This window comes from Protomyctophum parallelum (genome assembly GCF_964188405.1).
Source record: "Protomyctophum parallelum genome assembly, chromosome: 20".
NCBI classification, from domain to species: Eukaryota; Metazoa; Chordata; class Actinopteri; order Myctophiformes; family Myctophidae; genus Protomyctophum; species Protomyctophum parallelum.
The window spans coordinates 10,645,214-10,669,640 of record NC_139718.1 but is presented as its reverse complement, the minus strand read 5'-3'; the positions used below and the strand labels follow the sequence as shown (position 1 = coordinate 10,669,640).

General features: G+C 40.4%; 2 protein-coding genes across 6 annotated transcripts in view; one reads left to right on the top strand and one right to left on the bottom strand.

Annotated features, from left to right (window-relative positions):
- The window catches only part of eml1 (EMAP like 1), an 83,307-nt gene extending 69,829 nt beyond the window's left edge, over positions 1–13,478 (bottom strand). For 4 of the 5 annotated variants that reach the window (XM_083792620.1, XM_083792624.1, XM_083792625.1 and 1 more), the window contains exons 1-2: positions 13,222–13,478; positions 2,927–3,007 (exon numbers count right to left, since the gene is read on the bottom strand). In XM_083792620.1, coding sequence (XP_083648746.1) covers positions 2,927–3,007; positions 13,222–13,249 — 109 coding nt within the window. In that variant the 5' untranslated portion in view covers positions 13,250–13,478. The remainder of the gene's footprint in view (positions 1–2,926; positions 3,008–13,221) is intronic. The other variant, XM_083792629.1, reaches the window with a different exon arrangement.
- A 2,646-nt stretch (positions 13,479–16,124) lies between these two features.
- Positions 16,125–17,366, top strand: LOC310878304 (beta-1,4-galactosyltransferase 1-like; the record flags this gene model as incomplete). The annotated part of the gene is made up of 2 exons (XM_083792559.1): positions 16,125–16,216; positions 16,704–17,366. The coding sequence occupies exons 1-2, from the start codon at positions 16,133–16,135 to the stop codon at positions 17,364–17,366; spliced, it is 747 nt and encodes a 248-aa protein (XP_083648685.1). The 5' UTR covers positions 16,125–16,132.
- Between the last annotated feature and the right edge of the window lie 7,061 nt (positions 17,367–24,427).

Here is a 24,427-nt window from a genome sequence, read left to right as displayed (position 1 = left end):
GAGGACATCAACATTTTAGGATGGTGATTTTATGAATGCCAAGTTTATATATCTATATGTAGATCTGTTATTTTCGATTCATGACACTGGTGCACAACCAAATTTAAATCAGGCATAACTGCATCCCTTCGAGGCTATAGGCTACTAGATCCTATCATTCAAATGTTTAATCCTAACCCAGACCTGAATCTTTTCCTAATTGTAAGCATAACTCCCTCTTTTTGAACCATAAATCAACCATTTTATAGTGAGGACCATGCAGAGAATTGTCCTCACAATGTCTATTCAAATCCTAGTTTGTGGTGCATTTGGCCATCACAAGAAATAGTAATAATACGTACACATTCACGAACGCACACACGCATGCATGCACACAAGCAATGCTTTAGCTTGAAATTCAGTTTATGTATAGGCACCGACGTACAGACGTACAGAAAATAAATTATGTTTTTATGCAGCTTCTCCTGTCCTTGGTAATGTACTGTATACACAGCCCCTTCACACACACATTCCTCTCTCATTCCACCGGGTCGCTCAAAACAGATCTACGTGCTAAACGAACACTATATTCTAGTATTTGTGTACTATTTGTGTACACCCCATGACCCACACAGACACTTCTCTATGAAGGAACGTTTGAAATGTTGAATTATTAGGTTTAGCTATTTGCTACCTACCTACTTTTTTTTTTTTTTTAAGATATTTTTTTGCGGCTTACGCCTTTATTGATTTTTTAAGGGACAGACAGTAGGCTGACAGGAAACGGGAGAGAGATGGGGGGATGACATGCGGCAAAGGCCGTGCCGGGTCCGGGAGTCGAACCCGCGGCACACCGCGACCGGATCACCAGTCCGGCGCCCAGACCGCCACGCTACGGCCTGGGCCTACCTACCTACTTTAGGCATGTAAAAAAATTGTATTATGAAGTATGGTACAAGTTTCTATCTATAAAAGAAATACAGTTTTATCGATTTAGAATTATTCTGGATCCCTTTTTAGTTTCTCAAAGAAAATTAAATCATCGATATCCGATGAAAGGTATATAAACTGAAATAAAATATGTTATCACGTATACAGTATAATTATTTAATTAATTATTTTAAATTGCTTTAAATTTACTTAATCTTGGACTATAGTGATATTAATACTAAATGCCTCTGTGTATATGTATATGTAATTTGTAAGTTGATTAGCGGTATACTGTGGTTACTTTGCGCCACTTTTGATGCGTATGCACCGTCCCAGCATATGACGTCAGGGTATAACTGGTATAACTAGCTCTCAATGATGACCTAATAAAGATGTGGATTAAAGGACCCTTCGATGGTGACGTATATGTCGATCAGTGTCGGGTGGATTAAAGGAAATGCCTCTATGTATATGTATATGTAATTTGTAAGTTGATTAGCTGTATACTGTGGTTACTTTGCGACACTTTTGATGCGTATGCACCGTCCCAGCATATGACGTCAGGGTATGACTAGCTCTCAATGATGACGTAATAAAGATGTGGATTAAAGGACCCAATGCCAGAGTGCAATTGGTTTTCGATGGTGACGTAATGATGATATGTTTTAGTGTCGGGAGGATTAAAGGTAATGCTCCTATCTGGCACCACTGCCGTATCAGGCACAAGTAGTACTTACGTCATTTGCTGGGACGGTGAATAGGCATCGAATGTCGTCCTGGGCGAAACTAGTACTTGCGCGCGCGCTCTGCTTGCGCAAGTAATGAACAGACACGGTATGGTACGGTACTACACATACTACTTTATTGTCGCTGTCAGATGGAAATCTGACACACACACACACACACACACACACACACACACACACACACACCTGCTGACATGTTCTATATATTACACCCAGATGATCTGTCAGTCTGTCAGTGGGTCGGATTAAACACAATCAAATCCGTATGAGAGAACAAGGTCAATCCTCCTCAGTGTGATCCAGGTACCATCTGCTGGGCCTGTCCTGCTTTTTGTGATTTATTTATACCATGAATTAGTCAAACCCATGGTCTCTCTGGTGGCCTCTATATAAAAACTAAATTGCAACAGACTCAATCACGATTTAAATTTGGAGTGCCTGGGGCGGTCTGTGTTTTCATCATATCAATCAGGCTGGAAAGCTCCATGGATCAAGACCCTCTTTGGTGGGAGATGACACCGTATTTTTTGGCTGCTTTATGGGTTTTTGCGACCATAGGTCGCAGATTACTATGAAAACCTGCAAAACCTATCCGTCCATTGTTCCGTCAGTCACACCACCATATATGTCCGTCAGTCCCTCACTCCTTGTGACACGTCACACCGCCATATATGGCCGTTGGTCCGTCATGCCTTGTGACACACATATGGAGATGACTGGATCATCACCTAGATCTGCATATATGCAGTCGGCCAGCAACTCTACATCTGATCTCAAACTCTTAGATCTTGACCCCCCCCATGCCAAAGCACCAGTGCTCGCCCAGAAGTCTGCAATCACCCAGGCGGATGCGTGCACGCTTCTCGCCCTCAGGGCGTCTTACTGGTAGACCAACTGCACTATAGATAAACCTCAGTAAATACTACAGTGACTGACTGGCGCAGTTGACATTTTCAGCAAATCAACAACGAAAACAGCAGAGTTAAAGGGGATTTCATATTAGCAAAGATGTTTTAAATGGGAGCTAAGAAGGTATACAAAATAAAAATCTTGGATCCACTGTAGCCTAAGTCAAAGCGTACAATAGGGATGGTCTGTTTTTCATCCCAATAAGTTAATCTGTAAACATGCAGTTGGTCATTGTCACTGTCAGGAAGAAACCAGCTATATCCATAATTCTTGTTTTTCAAATTTCATGAATTAATTACCTATTTTCTACTTTGTCTTATGACAGTGTCCTGCAAATGTATAGCAAAAGAAAGCTGACATACGAGGTAGAAGGTTGTAGTGAGCTTGTAGATCTGCTACTTTGTCCAATAAGGACGGCAGCTTGAAAGTTAAGTCAAGTCGGTCTGTGGATTTTAAAAATGAAAAGTATTAACAAGAGCTTGTGACAAAATAATAAACACATCGTATGCATTGGAACACATAGGTTTCTTTTTATTTTATTTTTTTCAACAGTTTTGGACATAAAAGCTTTTCACCCGACAGCGACGCGACCAATATACTGTAGATCGGTGTGGGAGGAAATCTTACGAGCCAGTAAAATGTCTGGCATTTAAAACTGGTCTGATACAGTTATTTTACTAGCATTTAAAGGAGAATTCCATACTAAAAGGCTTTCTTACCTTTCTTTGTAGTCGTTACGTCCCCATCAAAGAGGTCCAGGTGTTATTTTGTGCAAAAGCTCCATATTGGCTATTTCCCCTACCATAAGCCCTAAATGAATTGCATTGAATTGAATGGGATGTATGGGGTGTTGTGCTAATTCGCTTATTTCCATCGCTCAAAATGATAATTTCTTTGTATATATCCTCTCTTCATAATGTAAATAATAACCCAAGCGGCACACTTTACTACTTATTTCGATGGAAATAAGCGAATTAGCACAACACCCCATACATCCCATTCAATTCAATGCAATTCATTTAGGGCTTATGGTAGGGGAAATAGCCAATTAGGAGCTTTTGCACAAAATAACACCTGGACCTCTTTGATGGGGACGTAACAACTACAAAGAAAGGTAAGAAAGCCTTTTAGTATGGAATTCTCCTTTAAGTAGGGTTCATAAGTTCACCTTTTTGGCCACCATGCCAAGAACATCACAGAACAAGTCTGGGTCGAGTAAAAACAAAACTAGGTAATCCACATAGAGAAAATGCGGCTCCAATGTGGTCCTTGGACTTCATGAGACCTGCCTGTGACGTCGGACACCTATGACATATAATGTATATACAACTCCAAATTCGGGCACGGTTTCAGCGTGATCACAACCCCATTGCCGTCCAATAAAAGTGAAGTATAAAACATACAGAAAATAAAGTGGAGGTACTTCTGTGGCATACTAGCATGCATACAAAGTTTGGTGCTCTAGTGGTTTAGCTCGACACACACACACACACACACACACACACACACACACACACACACACACACGTGACGTCTCATAATGCAGCAATATTAGAAAAGGAGGTGCAGCTCACTCTTTTTAATTACTGTCTGGATAGCAGAAGTTATTAGAGAAAGAGACGGAATGTGGGTGAGCTCACAAGGAGCTGAATTAATGTGGAAAATGCATTATTTCCTGCCTGCTAGAGAAAAGAACCTGTTATTCTTAAGCTATCAGAATGTGTTGAGGCTAAATTGAAAACAATATTCAATTCAAAACAATAATGTATGGTTTTGTGCAAAGGCAATGTTTTAAGATCCGTTAGAATAGATGTGGTGATACTCTGCATCTACTCTGTGTGTGTGTGTGTGTGTGTGTGTGTGTGTGTGTGTGTGTGTGTGTGTGTGTGTGTGTGTGAGAGAGAGAGAGAAAGTTGACAACCTCCAGTCAAACTGTAACCTCTATATTTAGTCTAGTTTTGGAAATGGAATCCTGAGGCCAAGTCCTCCGCTTCTAACTGCCTAAAGGTTGTGTGTGTGTGTGTGTGTGTGTGTGTGTGTGTGTGTGTGTGCGCATGTGACATGCATGTGTGTGCATGGGTCTCTGTCTGTGTGTACTCTATCAATAGAAACTGGTGTCCATGAAAATGAGACATTATTAAAAGGGTATTTGCCATGTTGGAATATGGAGGAGGAATGTGACGGTGACCTACTTTAAAAAGACTAAGCCATTGAAATTAAATGGTAATATATTTAGTTAACGGCTCTCAGCAATAAATAGCCTCGGAAACCCAGGCGTTTTTATTTAAGCAAGAAATGAGAGATAGAAAGACAGCTCTCAGATAACCCCACACAGCATACAGTATGTGGTATACAGGTGGAAAGGGTAACAGGTACGGTCGCCCCAATTCCATCTCGCCCCAGTGTTTTCACGCCGACCTCACGCCGACAGCTCGGTGCGGCGGTTCTTAATTCTTTATTTTGTTTTACTGAGAATAAGGTTAGAAATAAGTTTAGGGTTATAGGCATAGTTTTACTGGGGTAAGTTTAGGAAATATAGGGTTAGGTTTAGGCATAGTTTTACTGAGGTTAAGGTTAGGAATAAGGTTAGGTTTAACCGTTTAAGCATAATTTACATTACCAGGCCGCACTGTTCTGCCGGATGTACGCCCGGGGCGAGTTGGTAAAGGGGCGAGTTGTTTTGTATTCGTGGAAAGTAACTAAGTACATTTGCTAAACTACTGTACTAGTAAAATGTTAGGTACTTCTGCTTTACTGGAGTACGCAATCCCAATTTCCCATACCAATTTACTTCTACTCCACAACATCTCAGAGGCAACTATTGCCTTTTCCTCCACTACAATTATTTGAAAACTTTAGTTACTAGTTACATTTTACACATTTGAAAACTTGTGAAATGGTACATTCTGCATAATGAGCACTTTAACTTTTTGGTACTTTAAGTATAGGCCTATATTTGAATTCCAATACCTTTGTACATTTAGAATTCTGGTCTTTTACTTGTAACAGTAGAGTGGAGTACTTTTTTCCACCACTGGTGGTATATATATACTCCACTGAGGTAGCTAACACACAACTGCAAATACTAAAATCACACCATGTACAGAGGCATCAGTAGTTTATATTGCACCATCTGCAGAGCGTAAGTCTTCTCTTAATACTATCTGGGGATGAATTACAGTATACAGTGCATGATAAAAAATAAAATAATAATCTTATATTTTTTTCAATATTTCAAAATGTAGAGAAACTAAAGGCACATGATGACATATCACAGCAAGAGAACACTGCAATGCGTTTTAGGGGAACCACAGCCAAATCCTTATGATTCATGAAAAGTGGGTCATCACTTAATGTTTTGGTACGGTCTTTGGTCATGGTACCTAATGACATTATGTACTGTATGTGGAAAGCCACGTACTGAGACTCTAAAATCTAGGACCTAGGTTTGTCGCTGTTGGGCAGAAACCTTGTATCTCCATGTCTGTGTTCTTTCATAAAGTAATGCCCTAGCTCACAACACGAACACGGTTCACAAACATTTGACAATCTGTAAAACCATTTTACTTATAATGACTTGCCCAAAATAGGGATGCCATTTTAAGTCTGTCTGTGCGGACTATATAAATATTTAACCAATGAAAAGTATTAACAAGAGATTGTAACAAAATAACTACATTGGAGCCATTGAAACACAGGTTATTTTTCATTTCCTGAAATGTATAACTGTTTGGACATACAAGGTTCCATTCAGTGATGATATGGAACACTATAGTCAGCACACATAAATATCAAGCCCCAGAACAGCTGGTTAAAAAGCAAGTTAACTGCTAATGCAGTGGTTGGTTCTGATTTCTGAATGATATCCTGTATAAGAAATACAGCTCTGTCAAATACAGTAAATAAGGATTGATCCAAACGGTATTAAATTATAGACTACAACTGAGCTGAGGTTCTCAATACTGCCTCTCTAAATACACTGCCAACACTGCAGCTGCATCTATTGTTTGCTAGAACAATGCTGCTCATGTGGGATTTGAGGTGAATGAAGGCGTTGGAAAGCCAGTAGGTGACGCAGGCTTAAAAAAAAGTCTCACTTTGTGCCCCAGTTCACAAACAGTTACCATTTCATCGCTGGTGCAGGACAAAACAAGTCACAAGATGATCTTGGCTATTTTCACTAGTTGTCCCTTTTGGGTCTCGAGCTAAAAAGTTTGGGAACCACTGCCCTAATTAGCTCTTAATCCTGTGTCTGTGTACAAAAGTTGTTGTTGTTGGGGTCTTTGTCACCAGCACACATCATACCTAACTGAAGCAGAATTACTCGTATAGACTAGGGTTCACAGTAGTAAATGGGGTGAAATGGTCTTCTCTGTTGAGAATACATATGACAGGACCCAGGAATTCACTCCAAAACTGAAGATTGGACTTAAACTGATTAAGTATGCAATGGAGATGCACACACGCATGCATGCACTCACACACACAACACATGCGATGGATATTCAGAGAGACAGACAGTGAGAGACATAGCAGAAAAGACTGAACCGTTGTCGCCAGCCTAAAACGTATATTTTAGCCATTAATAAAATGTATATTCAACACTATGTATGTGGCCAGCCCAATGTACCTGGAATGCCCTCAAATGCATTCAATATGTATTCAGTATACAGGATGTTTCACACTGGACCTAACACAGTATAGAAACATATTGGTGATATAAGATTATCTTGGTGGTGCTACACAATACAAAGGAAATAAATGTTAATTCACTCACACTCACACTATACATTGTAATACTGTAGGAACTGATTACAGCCACCTCCAGAGACCTGCAGTAATCCACCTCTTTTATCACTGCCACCATCTCCTCCTCCTCCTCCTCTTGCATCACGATGGATAATGATGCCATCGTTAGGGATTAAGGGTCATAGGTCATGCACATTTCTCGTCATTGCATGCTACTTAAACGTAGTGGCATAATGGATCAGGTCTAATTCTACAAACCCCGTCTACAGATCCTATGGTCATTTTGCCAACGATGACGAGTTGTGTTCAATTAATGCTAATGAGCCTCTAATTTTGTGCACGATGCATTGCATCACATTATAGCCCAAGAAATAAATACAGACCATTATATGGGAGGGAGGACTATACGCATTATAATTAACCACACTATGAATGTCCCTATTCCGGTATAGCATTTGGCGAAAACAGCCTATAACAGAATGTGTGCGATTGTCAGCTTGTATATTGGCTAGACAGGTCTAGAGTGAAAATCACACCTGTGTGAACTGAGCGGTGCAACTATACTTGTATTGTCGTAGTTACTGTACTGTACTGTGCAATTGTAATAGTTATAGTGCACTAGCCTGGCTAATAAGCCAGACCGAATCAGCCGTTGGCAAAAAAAATGCAGTGTTGTGTAATATTAGTCTGGCTTTTTAGCCAGGCCAGCTGTGCACTATTAGTGCACAGTGTGAAGCTCAACAGCGCCACTAGAAAGTAGGTCACCCCTGGCCTGGTCCGTGGCTCAGCGGTCCAGGCACCTTGGCTGGTAATCCAGTCTGGCAGTGTGCCGCGGGTTCGACTCCCGATCCCGACGGCCTTTACTGCACGTCACCCCCCCCCCATCTCTCTCCCCATTTCCTGTCAGCCTACTGTCTATCCCTCCATAAAACATATAAAATGAAGGCAAAAGCCACAAAAGAAAACATTAAAAAAGAAAGTAGGTCACCCGGCCGTTTTGCAGCTGTTCCTACTCCAGTCCAAACAGACATACATATTAGGGACACACGCGGCCAGTCATTGGAGCGGTGTGCATGCACCACTCAAGAAAGGAGCGGAACTGGAACTAGGGGTGATAACTAGGGTTTAAGTGGTTAAAGTAAAACAGCAAAGGAACTTTAATGTTCTATACAGGCTAGGATTCGATCAGTCTTAGTGCTTTTATCCTATTTTTCCACAGATTTTGTATTGACCTGTATCTTCCTTGAACTGGACCCATTCTGCTGTTAAACAATTTTCAATCAATCAGTCCAAATGAAGCAGGGATTCTCCACCGTGAACACTTTAGATATTCTACTGGCTAGTAGTGAGCCAGAGAATCTGCTTTATAATTCATCAACCTCACTGCTATGCTAAATCGCTGTGTTCATCTCAAACCTGGTCATAAAGCAATTCATCACTAAGCATGTAAATGTACTCCATGGTGTAGTAGTACTGTGCACGCGCGCACGCACGCACGCACGCACACACACACACACACACACACACACACACACACACACACACACACACACACACACACACACACACACACACACACACACACACACACACACACACACACACACACACACACACACACACACACACACACACACACACACACACACACACACACACACACACACACACACACACACACACACACACACACACACACACACACACACACACACACACACACACACACACACACACACACACACACACACACACACACACACACACACACACACACACGTTCTCTCAACCGACTACAACATTAATCACATCTGACTTGGCTGCTGAAACATCTCTGCACTCCCTTCCCCCAGCAGTTCCTGAACAAGCAGGAACTCTCTCTCCCTCTCATTTTCATCACATCATTTTATTTATTTATCAATTTCATTTTCATGAAAACCTTTTCACTGCATTTTGTTTATGTCATGTTCCATTCCATTCCAATTATTTTTGATACAAGAGCATCGTGTAAAAGCTCGTAGATAAGTAAGCATGGGACCGAGGCTACATACAAGCTGCTAATGAAGCAAACGCACTTGAATAAAAACCATTCATCAGGAGGATGTTCTGCATTAAAGGGCCTCTGTTGCAGAACTTGACAGACCTTGCCAGCTCCAAAGTCACAGGCTCATGGTCCTTCAATCAATACAGCCCAAAATAAACCCTGGCACCTGAGCATCTAAGATCAATCAATGCAGACTGCATTCTAATGCATACTATTAGTTTACGATTTAGGCATTTAACTATGCTCTCATCCAGAGTGGATATCAGAGTAAATGGCATGTGCCCTAGTCAACAAAAGACAGGGTAAATAATCACGTAATTAATTATTAGTGCAAAACTATGTAAAACAATGAAGTGCTACAAAGTATCTAGGATATCAGATAAACATCAAACCTAGCATCTGTCTTAACGACATCTAAGAATAACATGAGTAGAATTTGCAGACAACCAAGCAGAACATAATTTTGAACAAGCAACCAACATACAGTGCAGTATAGTAGTCTATATGGCCATTATGTACCTGTTTGGATCACAACTGGGTAACCTATCACAATGATGGAACTGGCTATTCTAGCATTGATGGCAGGGGGTACCAAATGTGTGCATTAAGTTCAGACATATTGAGAATATGTTTAAGTTGAAACCATTTGTCTGGGGAAAATACACTGGACGATGCAGAAAATCCCATGCCAAACATCCTATTTCAGGTTGGTATTACATTAGCCTTTGAAATGAGAAATGCATTTGACATCAACTTGTTTCCATATTGAGGCCACAGATGGAGTGCTGCTGACATCAGCGGGAGATGAAGAGATGATGCTCTCTTCACCTCTCTTCTCCATCTTTCTGATGACACATATGCTGACACACATACACGCACATACTATGCCTCCCTCTCTTTCTCGCATGCACGCACGCACGCACGCACACACTCACACACACCTTGAAGGCATCTGTCTTGAAGGCATCTGTCTGTATTGTAACTTCTGCATCTGCCCAGTGGCAGTGCCCAATAGGAACACAGAAAGAGGCCGCTTGCTCTAGTGAAGCTTTTTCATCACAGAGACTTGTCATCTATCCTCGTGGGCTCCATACAGTATAGGCTACTGTACATACTAGGGATGCCACCGAATAATCGATTTTCCGATTAATAGTTGCAGTCTCCGAAATCGATTTTAATATTTCATAATCGAAAATCGTTTTTTTTTTTTTTATAGCCAAAATATTGGCTAATAAGCCACTCTTCTCTGCCCCTCTCTCTAACAGACACAGTTAACGATCGCTTGTTAAGTGCCTGCCAGACAGACAATCAGATGAAATGAAGGCAGGTGTAGAGTAGAGTGTAGACTAATGAACTGTCTCTTTATATCAAGCACTTCATACCAGCCCCTTATGAAACTACTTCTCCCCAAATCCAAATGGATTTCATTTTCCATCCTGAATGGCACTGAGAAGATCTCCACAAAGGTTTACTCATCAAAACTGATTATAAAACTGTAACCATCAAAGCAAGCACTCAACATATAATGGTTATGTGACCGTGCATAATATAAAATCTTTAAAGTTTTATCTGATATCGATTATTAATCGCCAGAGCTGTAGATTATTCGATTGGGCAAATGGTCACTTTGTGGCATCCCTAGTACATACATCTCAGTTATATAATATCATGATCAACCAATTCTGCTTTTCATTTTCACTGACTTGCTGTAGTGTAGCCTATACTGACTTACTACAGTACATCCTTTCTCCTTTCACCAAACCTTGTGCTTGCCATCCACTTCAAGTCTTGGATGCTATATCTAGCCTACTTCAAAGGTCATGCTAAAGTTAAATAGTCGATCTTAAGCTCACAACGTGTTGCATCTGCTACATAGTACTAGAGGCTTTCCCATACTACAGACCTGTTTAGAACCCCATTAGATTTCCCCCTCACCCTTCTTTTTTCTTCACTAGGTCAAACAGAGTATTGTTCATGACCATAAGTTATGCCAATACTGACACCTGCAGGTAGACATGTCAAATGCTTTGGTAAATGCTGCCCTTGAACAAAGAAAATCAGCTTCAGGAACTATGTGATACATACATAAACACATGAATACATAGACGTTATTTTAATAAAAGAGCGAAATAGAGAAATCATAAACGCATCAAAATCTCAGCCACGATAAGAAATTACTGCCAAACCATATGCTGGACCCTATTGTAAACAAGTGTAATGCGTTATGGTGTCGTCCACAGTTAACAGTTTTTGTATTGAGTTGTGCTTGAAATGTACTGTAATTCTGCTAACTGTTAATAAATACTTAAATCAATCAATCAAAAAGCAGTGCCCACACCCCATGACAAGCTTCCAGGCACTCCAAAAATACTCCTGGAGATGAAAATAAACGTGTCATCCAAATAAAAACACATTGTCGAGTAATCTAAAACTGACTGGGTTAGCCAAATTGATATACAGTAGGTCTTAATACTAATAATATGATACTTGTCTTGTCTATTCTGTTTGTTAACAACAATATGGGAAAATGGCCATGAAAATGCTTTTCGGCTATAAGCTTGGCAAAAATAGTTAACTTTACTTCAAACAAAAAAACAAAATCTTATTATTTCTGTTTCTGAGCTATAATCATTATCCAAGACTGGTATGGTCTGAGCCACCCAGTGTAAAAGTGCTTGGGATAAACTCACGCTTATCAGTTTCCCCAAAGAGTTCAAAAGTGCCAGAGCATCGCCCGTGATTGTTGTGTTTATTGGGCAGGTAAAGGCAGGTTTTGTTGTGTCTGGCAACACTGGTTTCTATCAAGAATTACAGAGGTCAGTCTAGACATGCATTTCACTGCCGTCGGCTCCTTCCTGGAATCTGTGTTTGAGTGGTGTAGAACATCTCTTATCTAGCTTTATCAGATTGGCTGGTGGAGGACAAAATGACTCATAGAAGGTCACAATGATTCAGCTTAAAATGTTTGGTACCATTTCTTGGTCAACACAGTGTGGCATGTAACTTTATGCTATATAATATTATAGGACAAAGGGTTACCAGTTATGTTTGACACGTCTGTGGTTTGAGGACACTAACAGTTCAGACAGACAGCTGTCAAGTTCTTTCTATTATAAACCGTCCAGGGAATTGTACAGGGGCTATCCCAGAGAGGGAAGGGGGGGGGGGGGGGGTATATGGGTAGAGACTGAAGGGAAGAGGGCATTAAAAGAGAGTGACAGAGAGAGAGAGAGAGAGAGAGAGGCAGTAGTAAATGTGGAATGAAGGTTTCTATTTATAACCGATTGTTTCTGGTACACTTCACCTAATACTTGGTCATCACTCCCCTATGTAAACACATGCGCGCGCACGCACGCACACAGACCCAACTTTGAGAGCCACTGGTGTACAGAATGGTGCCATTACCACAGGGGTTCTCAACCCGTGGGCCGCGACCCCTCGTGGGGTCGCCAAATTATTTTTATTAAAAAGAAATACACATAGTACATGCATACACCTTCCTAATGATTATATCTGGTTTCAGTATGTATTTATGGTGTATTGTCTCTATTATTAAGTTATTGTAGCAGTCAATTTATATTGGGGGTCGGGAGGGGGCGGGGGTCCCGAGACATTGCCAAAGCCTTTCCGGGGGTCCCCGCCCGAAAACGTTGAGAACCCCTGCCATATCACATTGATGAACTCTGTACAAACCACTCTTCCATATATGGGCCCATGTTGAGACCAGCTCCTGTTTGCAGCCCAATAGTTGCTGGCTGAGCAGCTGTCCCAACGGAAGGCATAAAGCCAACATGGCACAAGAAAAATAAAACCTCCGACACACACACACACACACACACACACACACACGCACTAAACTCTTACCCATAGGTAGCCCGTCACAGTCCGACATGGTGACAGGAGTATGAGGACCCAGTGTCTTCTGTCTCTGTCAACGGGGTTGCGTGGCGTGTTGTGTTGTGTTGTGTCCCTCTCAGACGGCGGATCACTCTTGTTGCTAAAGGGTTCCGTTTCAATATCTCTGTCTTGGTCTCCTTCTGTAACCAACTCACTCGGGCTCTTTTTTAGCTCTCTTGCACTTCTGTCTAAATGTGCTCTCTCTGCCTGTGGGTCTGCGTGTCTCTCTCCATGTATGTGTGTGTATCTCCCTCTCCTCTGTTCCCACCATCTGACCAGTGCATTCAACTGTCTGTCCCATTATAGGACAGGGGACTTGCCAATCAAAGATCACACAGTGGTGCTATTGGACAGCACATTGTCTAAGTCTTCCCTCGAGGACTACTTTGACCCTTAATGGTTATGAGTTTCCATGTTTTGTAATAAAATAACAAGCACAAGTACAAAAACAGTATAAAAAAAATTCACGTACCCAGTTTGTCTTCTTCTGAATTCTTTCAGCTTTTCTTCTAGATCTTGTCATGCTTTGCATCTGGTTTGCCTATAGAGGAAGGTGAGACAGTATCAAGAACTGAGATTATCATACTTGTGTGCAATACATAGTGCAATTAAGGATCTTTGAATAGACAACAATGAACACTGCAGAACATAGCATTTACTTCATTACGGTGGTAAACATGACTCTGTCCTTCACACACACAGGATCCATACATTGTAACATACAGTACAGTAGGATATAACATACAGTCTCATTGTTTAGTCTTTATTAACAGTTAATGGTCATAGAGAGGTGGAGCCTTCAATGTCACCATACAGTATATGACTGAATATACTCAACTGGTCATTTAAGCTAAATGGTACAAGTTGATTATATTGTGACATGACATCATGATGATGATCATCGTTGGGCCCAATAATTCAAATATTCTCAATCGTGTGTGTGTGTGTGTGTGTGTGTGTGTGTGTGTGTGTGTGTGTGTGTGTGCGTGCGTGCGTGCGTGTGTGTATATGTATGTGTGCGCTGGGATACTGCCGACATTCTCAGTCTGCAGACCGGCATCACACATCAAGCACACGGACGCACAAGCTCCATGATTGAATACAACAATGTGACGTCATTTGAGGTTCGGGGGGGCGGGTACCGTCCTAAAATCGTCTCTTCAGTGCTACTGATTGAAGGTTTGTATGCACACTTCCTAGACTAGAGGCCAAGGAAAAACGTCTGCCCTGCATTTTCATTCACCAGAGGCTGACTTATGTCAAACAAATGTTTTTATACTAGTTTTTATATTAGTCATTCAGATTTTATCCAAATTGGTACACGTGATTTTTTTGCAGGTGTGGCCCGTTTTGAAAGAAATTGCCTCAAATCATGAACACATGCAGCAACCAATTGCTGTGAAACTTTGAACACACATTTCCATTATGTTCATTCATTAATGCCCTTTTAAGTTTGCCCTAATATAGTGCCACCAGGAAGCACATTTTTCAAAAGAACATGTTTATTACGGTGTGCAAGTAGTCACAAAATCATTGGGCCCAATAATTCTCAATCACATTGTGTGTGTGTGTGTGTGTGTGTGTGTGTGTCACATGGTGACAACTCTCAAAAAGAATTCAGCGTTCATTCGCCCCAAGCTATCTCACACATGCCCCCATTCCCGTTAATGCTCGTTCTACATGTTTAGCCGTCAAAGCCGGTCGTACTGTGGCTGTCAGTGTCAGTGTCAAATCCCCCCCGCCCCCGGCATCCTACCTGTGGCATTTAGTTCCATATTGTTACTAGGATAATTCTGTGGATTGTACTGTGAATATGTGGTAGTTTAATTATGTAATTGAATGTTGAATATTATGTTGATGTAATAACTAAATAATATATTATGCTCTGCTCTGGGGGGTTTGTGATATCAGAACCTTGAACCTTAATCTGTAATCTCACATGAGCAGAGCCAAATCACCAAACTGAATGCAATATCATTGCAATAAATGGTTAATCCGGAGCTGAGGTGTCTAAATGAACTGATGTGTTAATTTAGGGGGGAACTAATATTTACTGACACTGTCAGTCTTCTTCAGTGAAGTAAATTGAATTTAGGACCAAAGGACTTTTTTTTACACGCAACTTACTGAATTAAACAACACAAAACTATCCCACTATGAAAGGCCAATGAGTCACTTACAAAGACAAGCACTTTAAGAAAAATAAAACTGGTCAATTCACACAAAATATAGGCTATTCGTTGTATTCTGGACTTTTACTTGTAACAGAGTATTTCTACAGTGCAGCATTGATACTTTTACTTAAATAGAAAATGTGAGTACTTTTTCCACTACCGATTACTTCTATTGCATCTGGTGTGAAGTGAACCCACCTTTAAAATGTACATTAACATGCACTGTGGCTTACTGTACCCAGTACAGTATGTCGTGTTCCACTGAACTGGTTGTTCAACACGTCAGACATGCTTTCCTAGTGCGAAGCACCCCCAGGCTGATGTTCGATGGTGGTGTCAGTGATACTTTGTGATACACAATGATCTCTGTTCAGTATTTCTTCTCCTCAGCTGTAGAACGCCACAACCGCTAAACTCAGGAAAGAGGAATAGGAAGTATGGAGAGAAGACTATTAATACAAATCATACTACTGTGTCAGTCATTGATATTGTTTTGGTTACGGACGCATTCCACTGATTGCAGACTCAGTAATCAGATGGAAGCAAAGGATAGGCTAACTCAACAAAGGCTAACTCAACAAACACAAAACCTCTGGCTCTACAAAGGAAAAACAATGGAAGTACAAACAAATCTGTCATCCTGTCCTGACACCTCTCCTCACTTGGTGGGTCCATTTCATGTGGAGTTCAATTGGAACAGGATCATGGAGTCTGTGAGGACAGATTTAGGCTCTACTCTACTTGAGGGAGGACGTTATAAGCCACCAGACTGTATTTCACATCACAAGGTCAGTATATTCATGAAGAAAATATGCTGTTTTAACTAAAACGGGTGAAGAAAATAACAGTAAGACTAGGTCTATATGCTCCTGAAGTCTTCACAGAGTAACGTTGTATGTAAAGTAAATCTGTCCATATACTTTTGCTCTTTCCTTCAACGCAAAATCTCTGTAGTTCATCTGGTTAACAGAAAATTACATACCGTTTTAATCACACGTAAAGATGAAATTTCCTACCTATGCACCTGCCAATCAAAACTGGCTGCCGTAAAAAAACTAATCTGAGTTACCCCCCACACCCCTTTTTCCCCATACTGTAATTTTTTCCCTTTTTTCTTTATATGACGATTTCCTGTTTTTTCATAGAAGTGTATATTTGCACGTCTTTAAATGCTCTGATGAATTTGAAATGGTGGACCCTGTTGTAAACAAGTCTTATTGCTTTACCATTGTTTCATCCACAAAGTAGCAGTTTATCATTGGCATCTTCTTTTAGGTGGCAATCATCATTCCATTCCGAAATCGTCATCAACACCTGATACACTGGCTTTACTACCTCCATCCCATGCTGCAGCGCCAACAGTTGGACTATGGAGTGTACATCATTAACCAGGACGGCGAGGGGATGTTCAATAAGGCCAGATTAATGAATGTAGGGTTTGCCGAGGCAATGAAGGAGTACAATTATACCTGCTTTGTCTTCTCTGATGTGGATCTAATCCCTATTAATGACCGTAACATCTATGGCTGCTTTAGTAAGCCCAGACACCTGTCTGTGTCTGTTGACAAATTTGATTTCATGTTGCCGTACTCAACCATATTTGGAGGGGTTGTGTCATTGTCCAAAGAACAGTACTTGACCATTAATGGCTTCTCAAACAGCTACTGGGGCTGGGGCGGTGAGGATGATGACATTCTCCAAAGAATTGCCATGAAATCCATGAGAATCTCTCGGCCTGACATGGTGACTGGGAGGTTCAAAATGATCAAGCATGAAAGAGACATGCATAATGAAGATAATCCGTACAGAGAGGACATGCTCGAGAGAACCTTATCAACCATGGAAGAAGATGGGATCAACTCCCTCAGATACACCATCAACAAGATTGAGAAGGATACACTTTACACATTTATCACTGTGGACATTGGCAGCCCATAATAGATGATAGTGTATTGAGCCTACACTAGGGGAGTAGGGGACAATGGAATCAAGCAGTTTTGATGTTTTTGAGCAGTGCCTAACCGCTCCAATGAATGTGTGTGTCCCAGAAGTCTGTATGTTTCTATGTATGTATGCACGCTGGGCAAGACCTACGCTGTAGTGTAATAAACTGAGCGGAAGTGCTGTAATTTGGCGAAAGTACCGCTCAAAGAAATGACATTGATGCTTTAGAAATCTGTTTACATTATCTGTGAATGAAACAAGTGCTGTGATTAGTTGAAAAATATCGTATCCGACGGATGTTTCGACCAGACACTTCCGGCTATACACTCTCTGCCTTAGGTCGTGACCAGGCATTTCTCTTCGCAGATGAGCAAGGCTGGGACCTATGTATGCATGTATGAGTACGGACAGCTGCAATAGCGATAGGTGACCTACCTTCAAGTGGAGCTGTTGAGCTTCACACTGTGGCCATTACAGAGTACAGTACAGTACAGTACAGTACAGTACAGTACAGTACAGTACAGTACAGTACAGTACATATATTGGAATCAGTTACACTCCAGCTAACTGCCAATGCAGCCTGGCCTGCAGAGGGCGGCAACGGACTGTCTTGGGGGTGGTTTTCCAGTGATGCGGTACATTATGTACCAGGATGTTTTGGTTCTCTTCATGTTATGCTATGACTGGTGATGTTACATGCAGAAGTTTAGCAGAACGATATGAGAAGTAAAGTCTATTCTTGCAACCACTGAGTGATTATTTCAGACAAGATATAACAGTACAGTGTACAGTACAGTACAGAATAAAGTAATTTTAACAATACATGAATCGTTCCACTGCTCAGTTCACACAGTTGTGGAAAAGAATATTTTTCTTTCTGTTCTCCACACATTAGCAGTATTGCCTTCAGACTTCAGAGATAAAGGTCCTGTTGCTGCACATTTTGTGGAATCCAATCACTGTCTCTTCCCTTCATAGAAGAGGGGGACAGATAGATATTAAAACAAGGCTTTCTGGATTCAGTCTATATATATTTGTGATCGTATTGAACTGTATTGTATTGAACTCATTGTATTATTTAATTGTCACTTCACTGTGTGGTTCTATTTCATATTTTAATGTAGCCCATATGCAATATCTTAGATATGTTTGTCATAGTGACAATTAACATTCCAGGGTCTTTCATTCATGAGGTACAACTCCTCCCTAATAACCCAGAAATGTGAGACAGCTGATCCCGAATGCTCTTACTTAGCCCTAATCAGAATGTTATTGGTCGTATGACTAGCCCAGGTTCTATGTGACTTGAAATGTTTTTCCACATACCCTGAAGAAGGCAGTTGTCTGACAAAATCAGCACTTTGGCAATTAGTGTGTGGACACTTTTTTGTCTTTCAAAGACTATAATATAACCTTTTATAATGAAAGGTTTTCCCCATTAAAAATGTCATATAAACTCCAAAAGCCCTTTACCATCAAAGTTGGTGTGAGTATTCCCTGGAAGCATAATCCACCAAAGCCAGTATACTATGAATCATATCAAACTCAAAACTATGCACATTCATCATACATTTAAGAAATAAACTCATTGTGTTAACTGTTCTTTTAACTTTTTTCAATCAAACTTGGTAACCAGTAGGCCAGTTTCATTACTTTTACTGTGTATATGTGCCAGCATTATAATACAAATACTATATTAGAAGATTAAAAGGAAAAAAACTGCTAAAACATAGCTAAGACTAAAAGGCAGAAAGGGAGATTTGACACGGGTGTTGGGGGCGCATTAACGGGTGCACAGTTACAATTGGGTTAATATATATATATATATGATATATATATATATATATATCACTGGTTTTGACCTCCCACAATGTCATGAGTTAACCACTTTAAACAGCGCCAAAGATGTCTGCGTAGGGCTTGAGGCATTCTGAAAGACCCCTCTCACCCAAACCACAGACTCTTTACCCTTCTTCCATCCGGGAGGCGCTATAGGTCTATTGGTTCCAGCACTAGTAGGCTCAGGAACAGCTTCTTTCCTGTTGCTGTCTCCCTGCTGAACTCTGCCCCTCTTCAATGACACTGAACAATGATACCCCCTTCCGTCCCCCCTTCCTCCTTCCCATCTGAACTTTCATGCTCACACCATACATACACTAGCATGTTATGGCTTGTGTGGGTGGGTGTGTATATATATGCATACTCCTTATTTCTATTTATACTTTGTCATTGTCTATTTTTCTATTTATTTCCTATTATATACTACTGTACATACTGTACATTCAACAACAAGTGTATTTATTCCCATTACTGCATTACTGTATTGCACTCTGGTTGGACGCCACTATTCATTTCATTGTCAAAGTATTTGTATACCATGTGCAGTGACAATAAATTGAATCTAATCTAATCTAATCTAAAAAGTCCTGGAGTCCTATTGTTAAAAAAGCCTTCTACTAGGCCTACCATATATTGTATTTTTACCATTGACGTTCTTTTTTTGATCCGTCATGTGTTCTCTTTTCAACCTAATGTCAAATCAAGTCCCCATTTTGAGCATGTACAAATTGTACATATTGGTGAAAGGAATTTAAAACTAAATATGAAAATGTTCTATTTTTTTGTGGTTACCGGTACGTGGTTAAGTGGCTAAGTAGAGGTGAAGTGTATCTCCTACCATGATGCGCTCATAGCCACTCTGTGTCAATGTCGATGACTTCAATAGCCCAGATGAAGACAACGTCCAGCATGGGGTCATCATAAGAAGCAGAACCGCTCAGGATCACGTCCTCACCAACATGTATATGTGTCCTCTGGAACCACCTTAAGACTGGAGATATATATTTTACATTATCGTTTGTTTTTGATATTATTTAACCAGTTAAATAATTATTTAAAGTTGAGTTCATTCAGAACCAGTTCTCAACAACAATCTGGGCTGATTTGCGTGTGCCCCCGTGACGTCATGTGGCAGCCGCAAGTCTATGGACTTTTTAATGTTTGCCTTTGCGCATGCCCCCCCCCCCCCGTGACTTCATTATCATACATGTCATTATGATAAAAGGTGCACATGCTTTTGTTACTTATTTGTTGCTATACGTGATTACGTGTACATCCCAAGGTTATAATAGCTAACTAAAACTAGAATTAAAAATACATTTTAGTAAACTGAAACTACTAAAAAATCTAAATAAATTAAAAAACTAAACTGAAACTGTATTGTGTCCTCAAAAACTAAAACAGACTGAAATTATAGACAAAATACCCTTAGTTTTAGTTTTTATCAATATTTATATGCCTTTTGGATATTTATAATATAATCCTTTTAATAATAATAATAATAATAAAACTTTATTTGTATAGCACCTTTCATGACGTGAAATGCAGCTCAAAGTGCTTTACAGAGCAATGGAGAAAAGAAAAGAAAAGCAAGGCAACGACATTAAAAAACAAGCAGTAATGCAATACAGTGAGGACATGAATAACAAAAAATAAAAGATCAATTAAAAGAAATGTTGTAGAAGTGGGTCTTGAGCTGTGCTTTAAAAATGTCTACAGAGGCTGCCTGACGAAGGTACAGTGGGAGCTTGTTCCATGCCGTCGGCCCGTAGAAGCAAAAAGCTGCTTCCCCGTGTTTTTTAGTTGCCATTTTTTTAGGCAAAGTGAGCAGGCCCTCAGGCCAGCAGTGGAAGAAAAGGGGGCGGTTTGGGACATAATTTATTTAGGCAGGCAGTCATGTAGGTAGGAAGGTGCGAGACCATTAAGAGCTTTATACACAAGTAAAATTATTTTAAAATCAATCGTAAAAACAACCGGAAGCCAAAACTGGAGTTATATGTTCTCTCATCTTAGTTCTAGTTAAAACTCTGGCTGCTGCATTTTGGACAAGTTGTAATCTGTCAGTTGTTTTCTTAGGCAGTCTTTTAGGCAGTCCTTAAATTCATTAGATTAATTTCCTTATTTCTCCAACAAGTTTTACGGCAGTTTTCAGCACCGTACGGCAGCATGTAGCACCACGCTAACCCTCCCTAACCCACAAATAAACCAAAAATAAAACTAAAACTAAACTATAACTAAACTAAAAATAAACATCCCAGATGCCCAGATGATATTACTATAGTCTCATATCACCACACATACACACAGTCTTCCCTCTGGCATTCTCTGCGAAGCGGTACACATGTATAGTGTCCTATTCGTCATTAGGATCTCCAAAGATCCTTGAATAGACAACAAGGAACACAGATTACAGAACATAGACTTTACGTAATTACTGTGGTAAGCTGATCTGTCATTTTAACCCAGGAACCATCCATACATTGTAACATGCAGTATAACATACGGATACCTATACATTTTAAAAATAGTATCTTTATTAACACTTAATGGTCATAGAGAAACATTGCCAATTTGTTTGCACACGTTTGCATAAGGTGGGGCCATCAATGTCACCATACATACAGTATTTGACTGAAAATACTGAACTGGTAATTTAAGTTTACAAGTTGATTATATTGTAACATCATGATCATTGTCACCATCGTTGGGCCCAAAAATTCAAATACTCTCAATCTGCGTGTGTGTGTGTGTGTGTGTGTGTGTGTGACACAGAGAGACAATATGTGCCTGCACGTACAAGCAACATCTTCAGAATTTAATTTAACCCTAAAGTATAAAAAGGTAACCGTAAGGAATTTACTGTATAGGGTAGGTAGGCCTACTAGGTAGGAGGTATATTGTAGTGTCTGTGGATGGATGAAGAACGCTGCAACCAGTTCTCCTTTAGCCTCCCTCCACTGATTTCCAGTGAAATGTAGAGCCGATTGTAAAAATGTTACAAACGTTTAGGGCACAGTCATATATTTCTGTAGCCCTCCAAGCAGAACCCAAATGCTACTGAAGTTTCTGACATTTTGACGACCCAGAGCGTTTCTGAATATGTTTAGTATAAGTACCCATACATGCCGCTGTGAATATCTCCTGTGGCGCGGAAGCCGTTAAGTATTTTTAATATATGTTTGCCCGAATTGGAAGCTTGGATTCTTCTCTTCCTTCCTTGTTTATTGACACCTCATTGTACCGCCTATCTGGCTAGCTAGTGGCGCTATAGCTATGACAGAGCAGATCAGAGGCAGGGACGTAGCCGCACAAGCCAACCGCACACCGGGAGGCGGTACAATAAACGGTAAACAAACAAGAAGAAATAAAGCGACCAAATCGGTCAAACAAAGATTAAAAATACTTAACGGCTTCCGCGCCACAGGAGATATTCGCAGCGGGATGTATAGGTACTTAAAGTTACCGAATTCAGAATAACAAAGGCAAAAAAATGCCGTCACATGGCGCAGCTTCTATTTTAGAGAGAATTTCTACTTCCGCGTTCTGGAATTTCCATACGAAAATATAGTTCTGACCAGGGACCCAACATAAAACTCATCAAAATTTCAGAAAAGCTTTATGTAGGGTCCCGAGAGGGGCTAATATTTCTGATCTCATAACCCCAAATGAACTGACAGAGGTTTATTTGTTGCTGGCAAGCTGGCAACTGGCAAGCTGGCAACGAACAGTGATTAAAGGCATTGTATTATTTGTAGATCAGCAATTTTCACGAGTATGGTGCAGGTGTACTGTACTGACCTTGAATTGTTCAACAGCAGTTCTTTACCCTTCTTCCAGGTGAACAAGGGTCTCTGGGCTGCTCTGGGTTTATGATTCAACCACCACCCTGGTTATCCAGCTGAGCTCCATCTGAGCTGCCTCTTAACTGAGTTAAGCTCAAAGGTAGGACCATAAGCTAGAAAGACAACATTTAAAAATGCACTGAGGACTCAAGTTGTTGTCAAATATAATTCCTGTACATTTCCCATTTCAAATGTAAGTCTGGTGTCACTCACTGTGCAATTCCACTAGGCCTGGCTACATTATGTCATGTGGTGAAGTAGCCTAGCGGCTAGGCCCTAGCCTACATACTGAAGTTCAAACACAAAAGTATTTCAAATATTTACCGTCCGAAACGTTGACCTAATAAAGAGCAACATTTTGGCAAGTGTCTGACAATGTGCGGGACCTTTTCTTTGTTTTTCAAAGATACCCTTTTTAATGTAGGCTATGCGACTATTGCCCTACGCACCTGTCACTGGGAGGCATAGCCTTCTGAGGTGTGCATCGGCCTTCCTGCTGAAATAATTTACCGTAAAATGTAGCCTACATCTTTAAAAATGTAACCTTTCCAGAGCCCACCAAGCCAAGATTATCACTTTAAAAAAAAAAAATTTTTAGATATAGCCTACATATTTGTGTAGCCTATTGTTTATAGAACACACAATATTTAAAATAACTTTCGAATTTGTACATTTTAAGTATTTGAAAAACTAAAAGTGCGGCCAAACAATAATGCACGTTCTGGCTCTTTCACAAGTTTTTGGTTTGGTCCAGCCATCCGTAGCGCTCTGCAGCTCTGCTTTCAGTACAACTTCCCCAGTCCTGTTTAACAACCTGGCTGAGGGGTTCGGACAGTGCGAGCATGGCGTGAACTTTGCAGAAGATACTGCTCTGGTCGACACCTCAAACAGTATTGAAATTTGAGTAATTTGTTTTATAGGGGAATATATAAAAGTGGATTCATGAATGTATGGTGGATTGATAGTCCATTTACTCAAGCAAGAAAACTTTTTCTCTACCGTTGTTTCACCTTTAGAGGGCGCAAGTGTCACGTTGAAAAAAGATCTCCAATGAATTAAATGTGGATTCTGTTGTCAGAAAAGTTCCCCAAGTAAGTCATATGACTGCAGACTCTGAACAGGCCATTTCTCAGATTTTCTTAGCCTACATGGTTGCCTAAACTGGCATATTTGTAATTAAGCTATTTGACTTATTTAATCTTTTTAAGTAACTGGCCATAGCACCATTCTCTCTGTACATTTAAGCTACAATTGTAATTTGTAGCACATGAAAAGGTGATGGCCTACATGTGTCTTCTTCAATGTGTTCTGCAGGATATTTGTAGCCTACAGTACTGTCCATTGATTCAGTTTCTTTCATTTTAAATCCTGCAT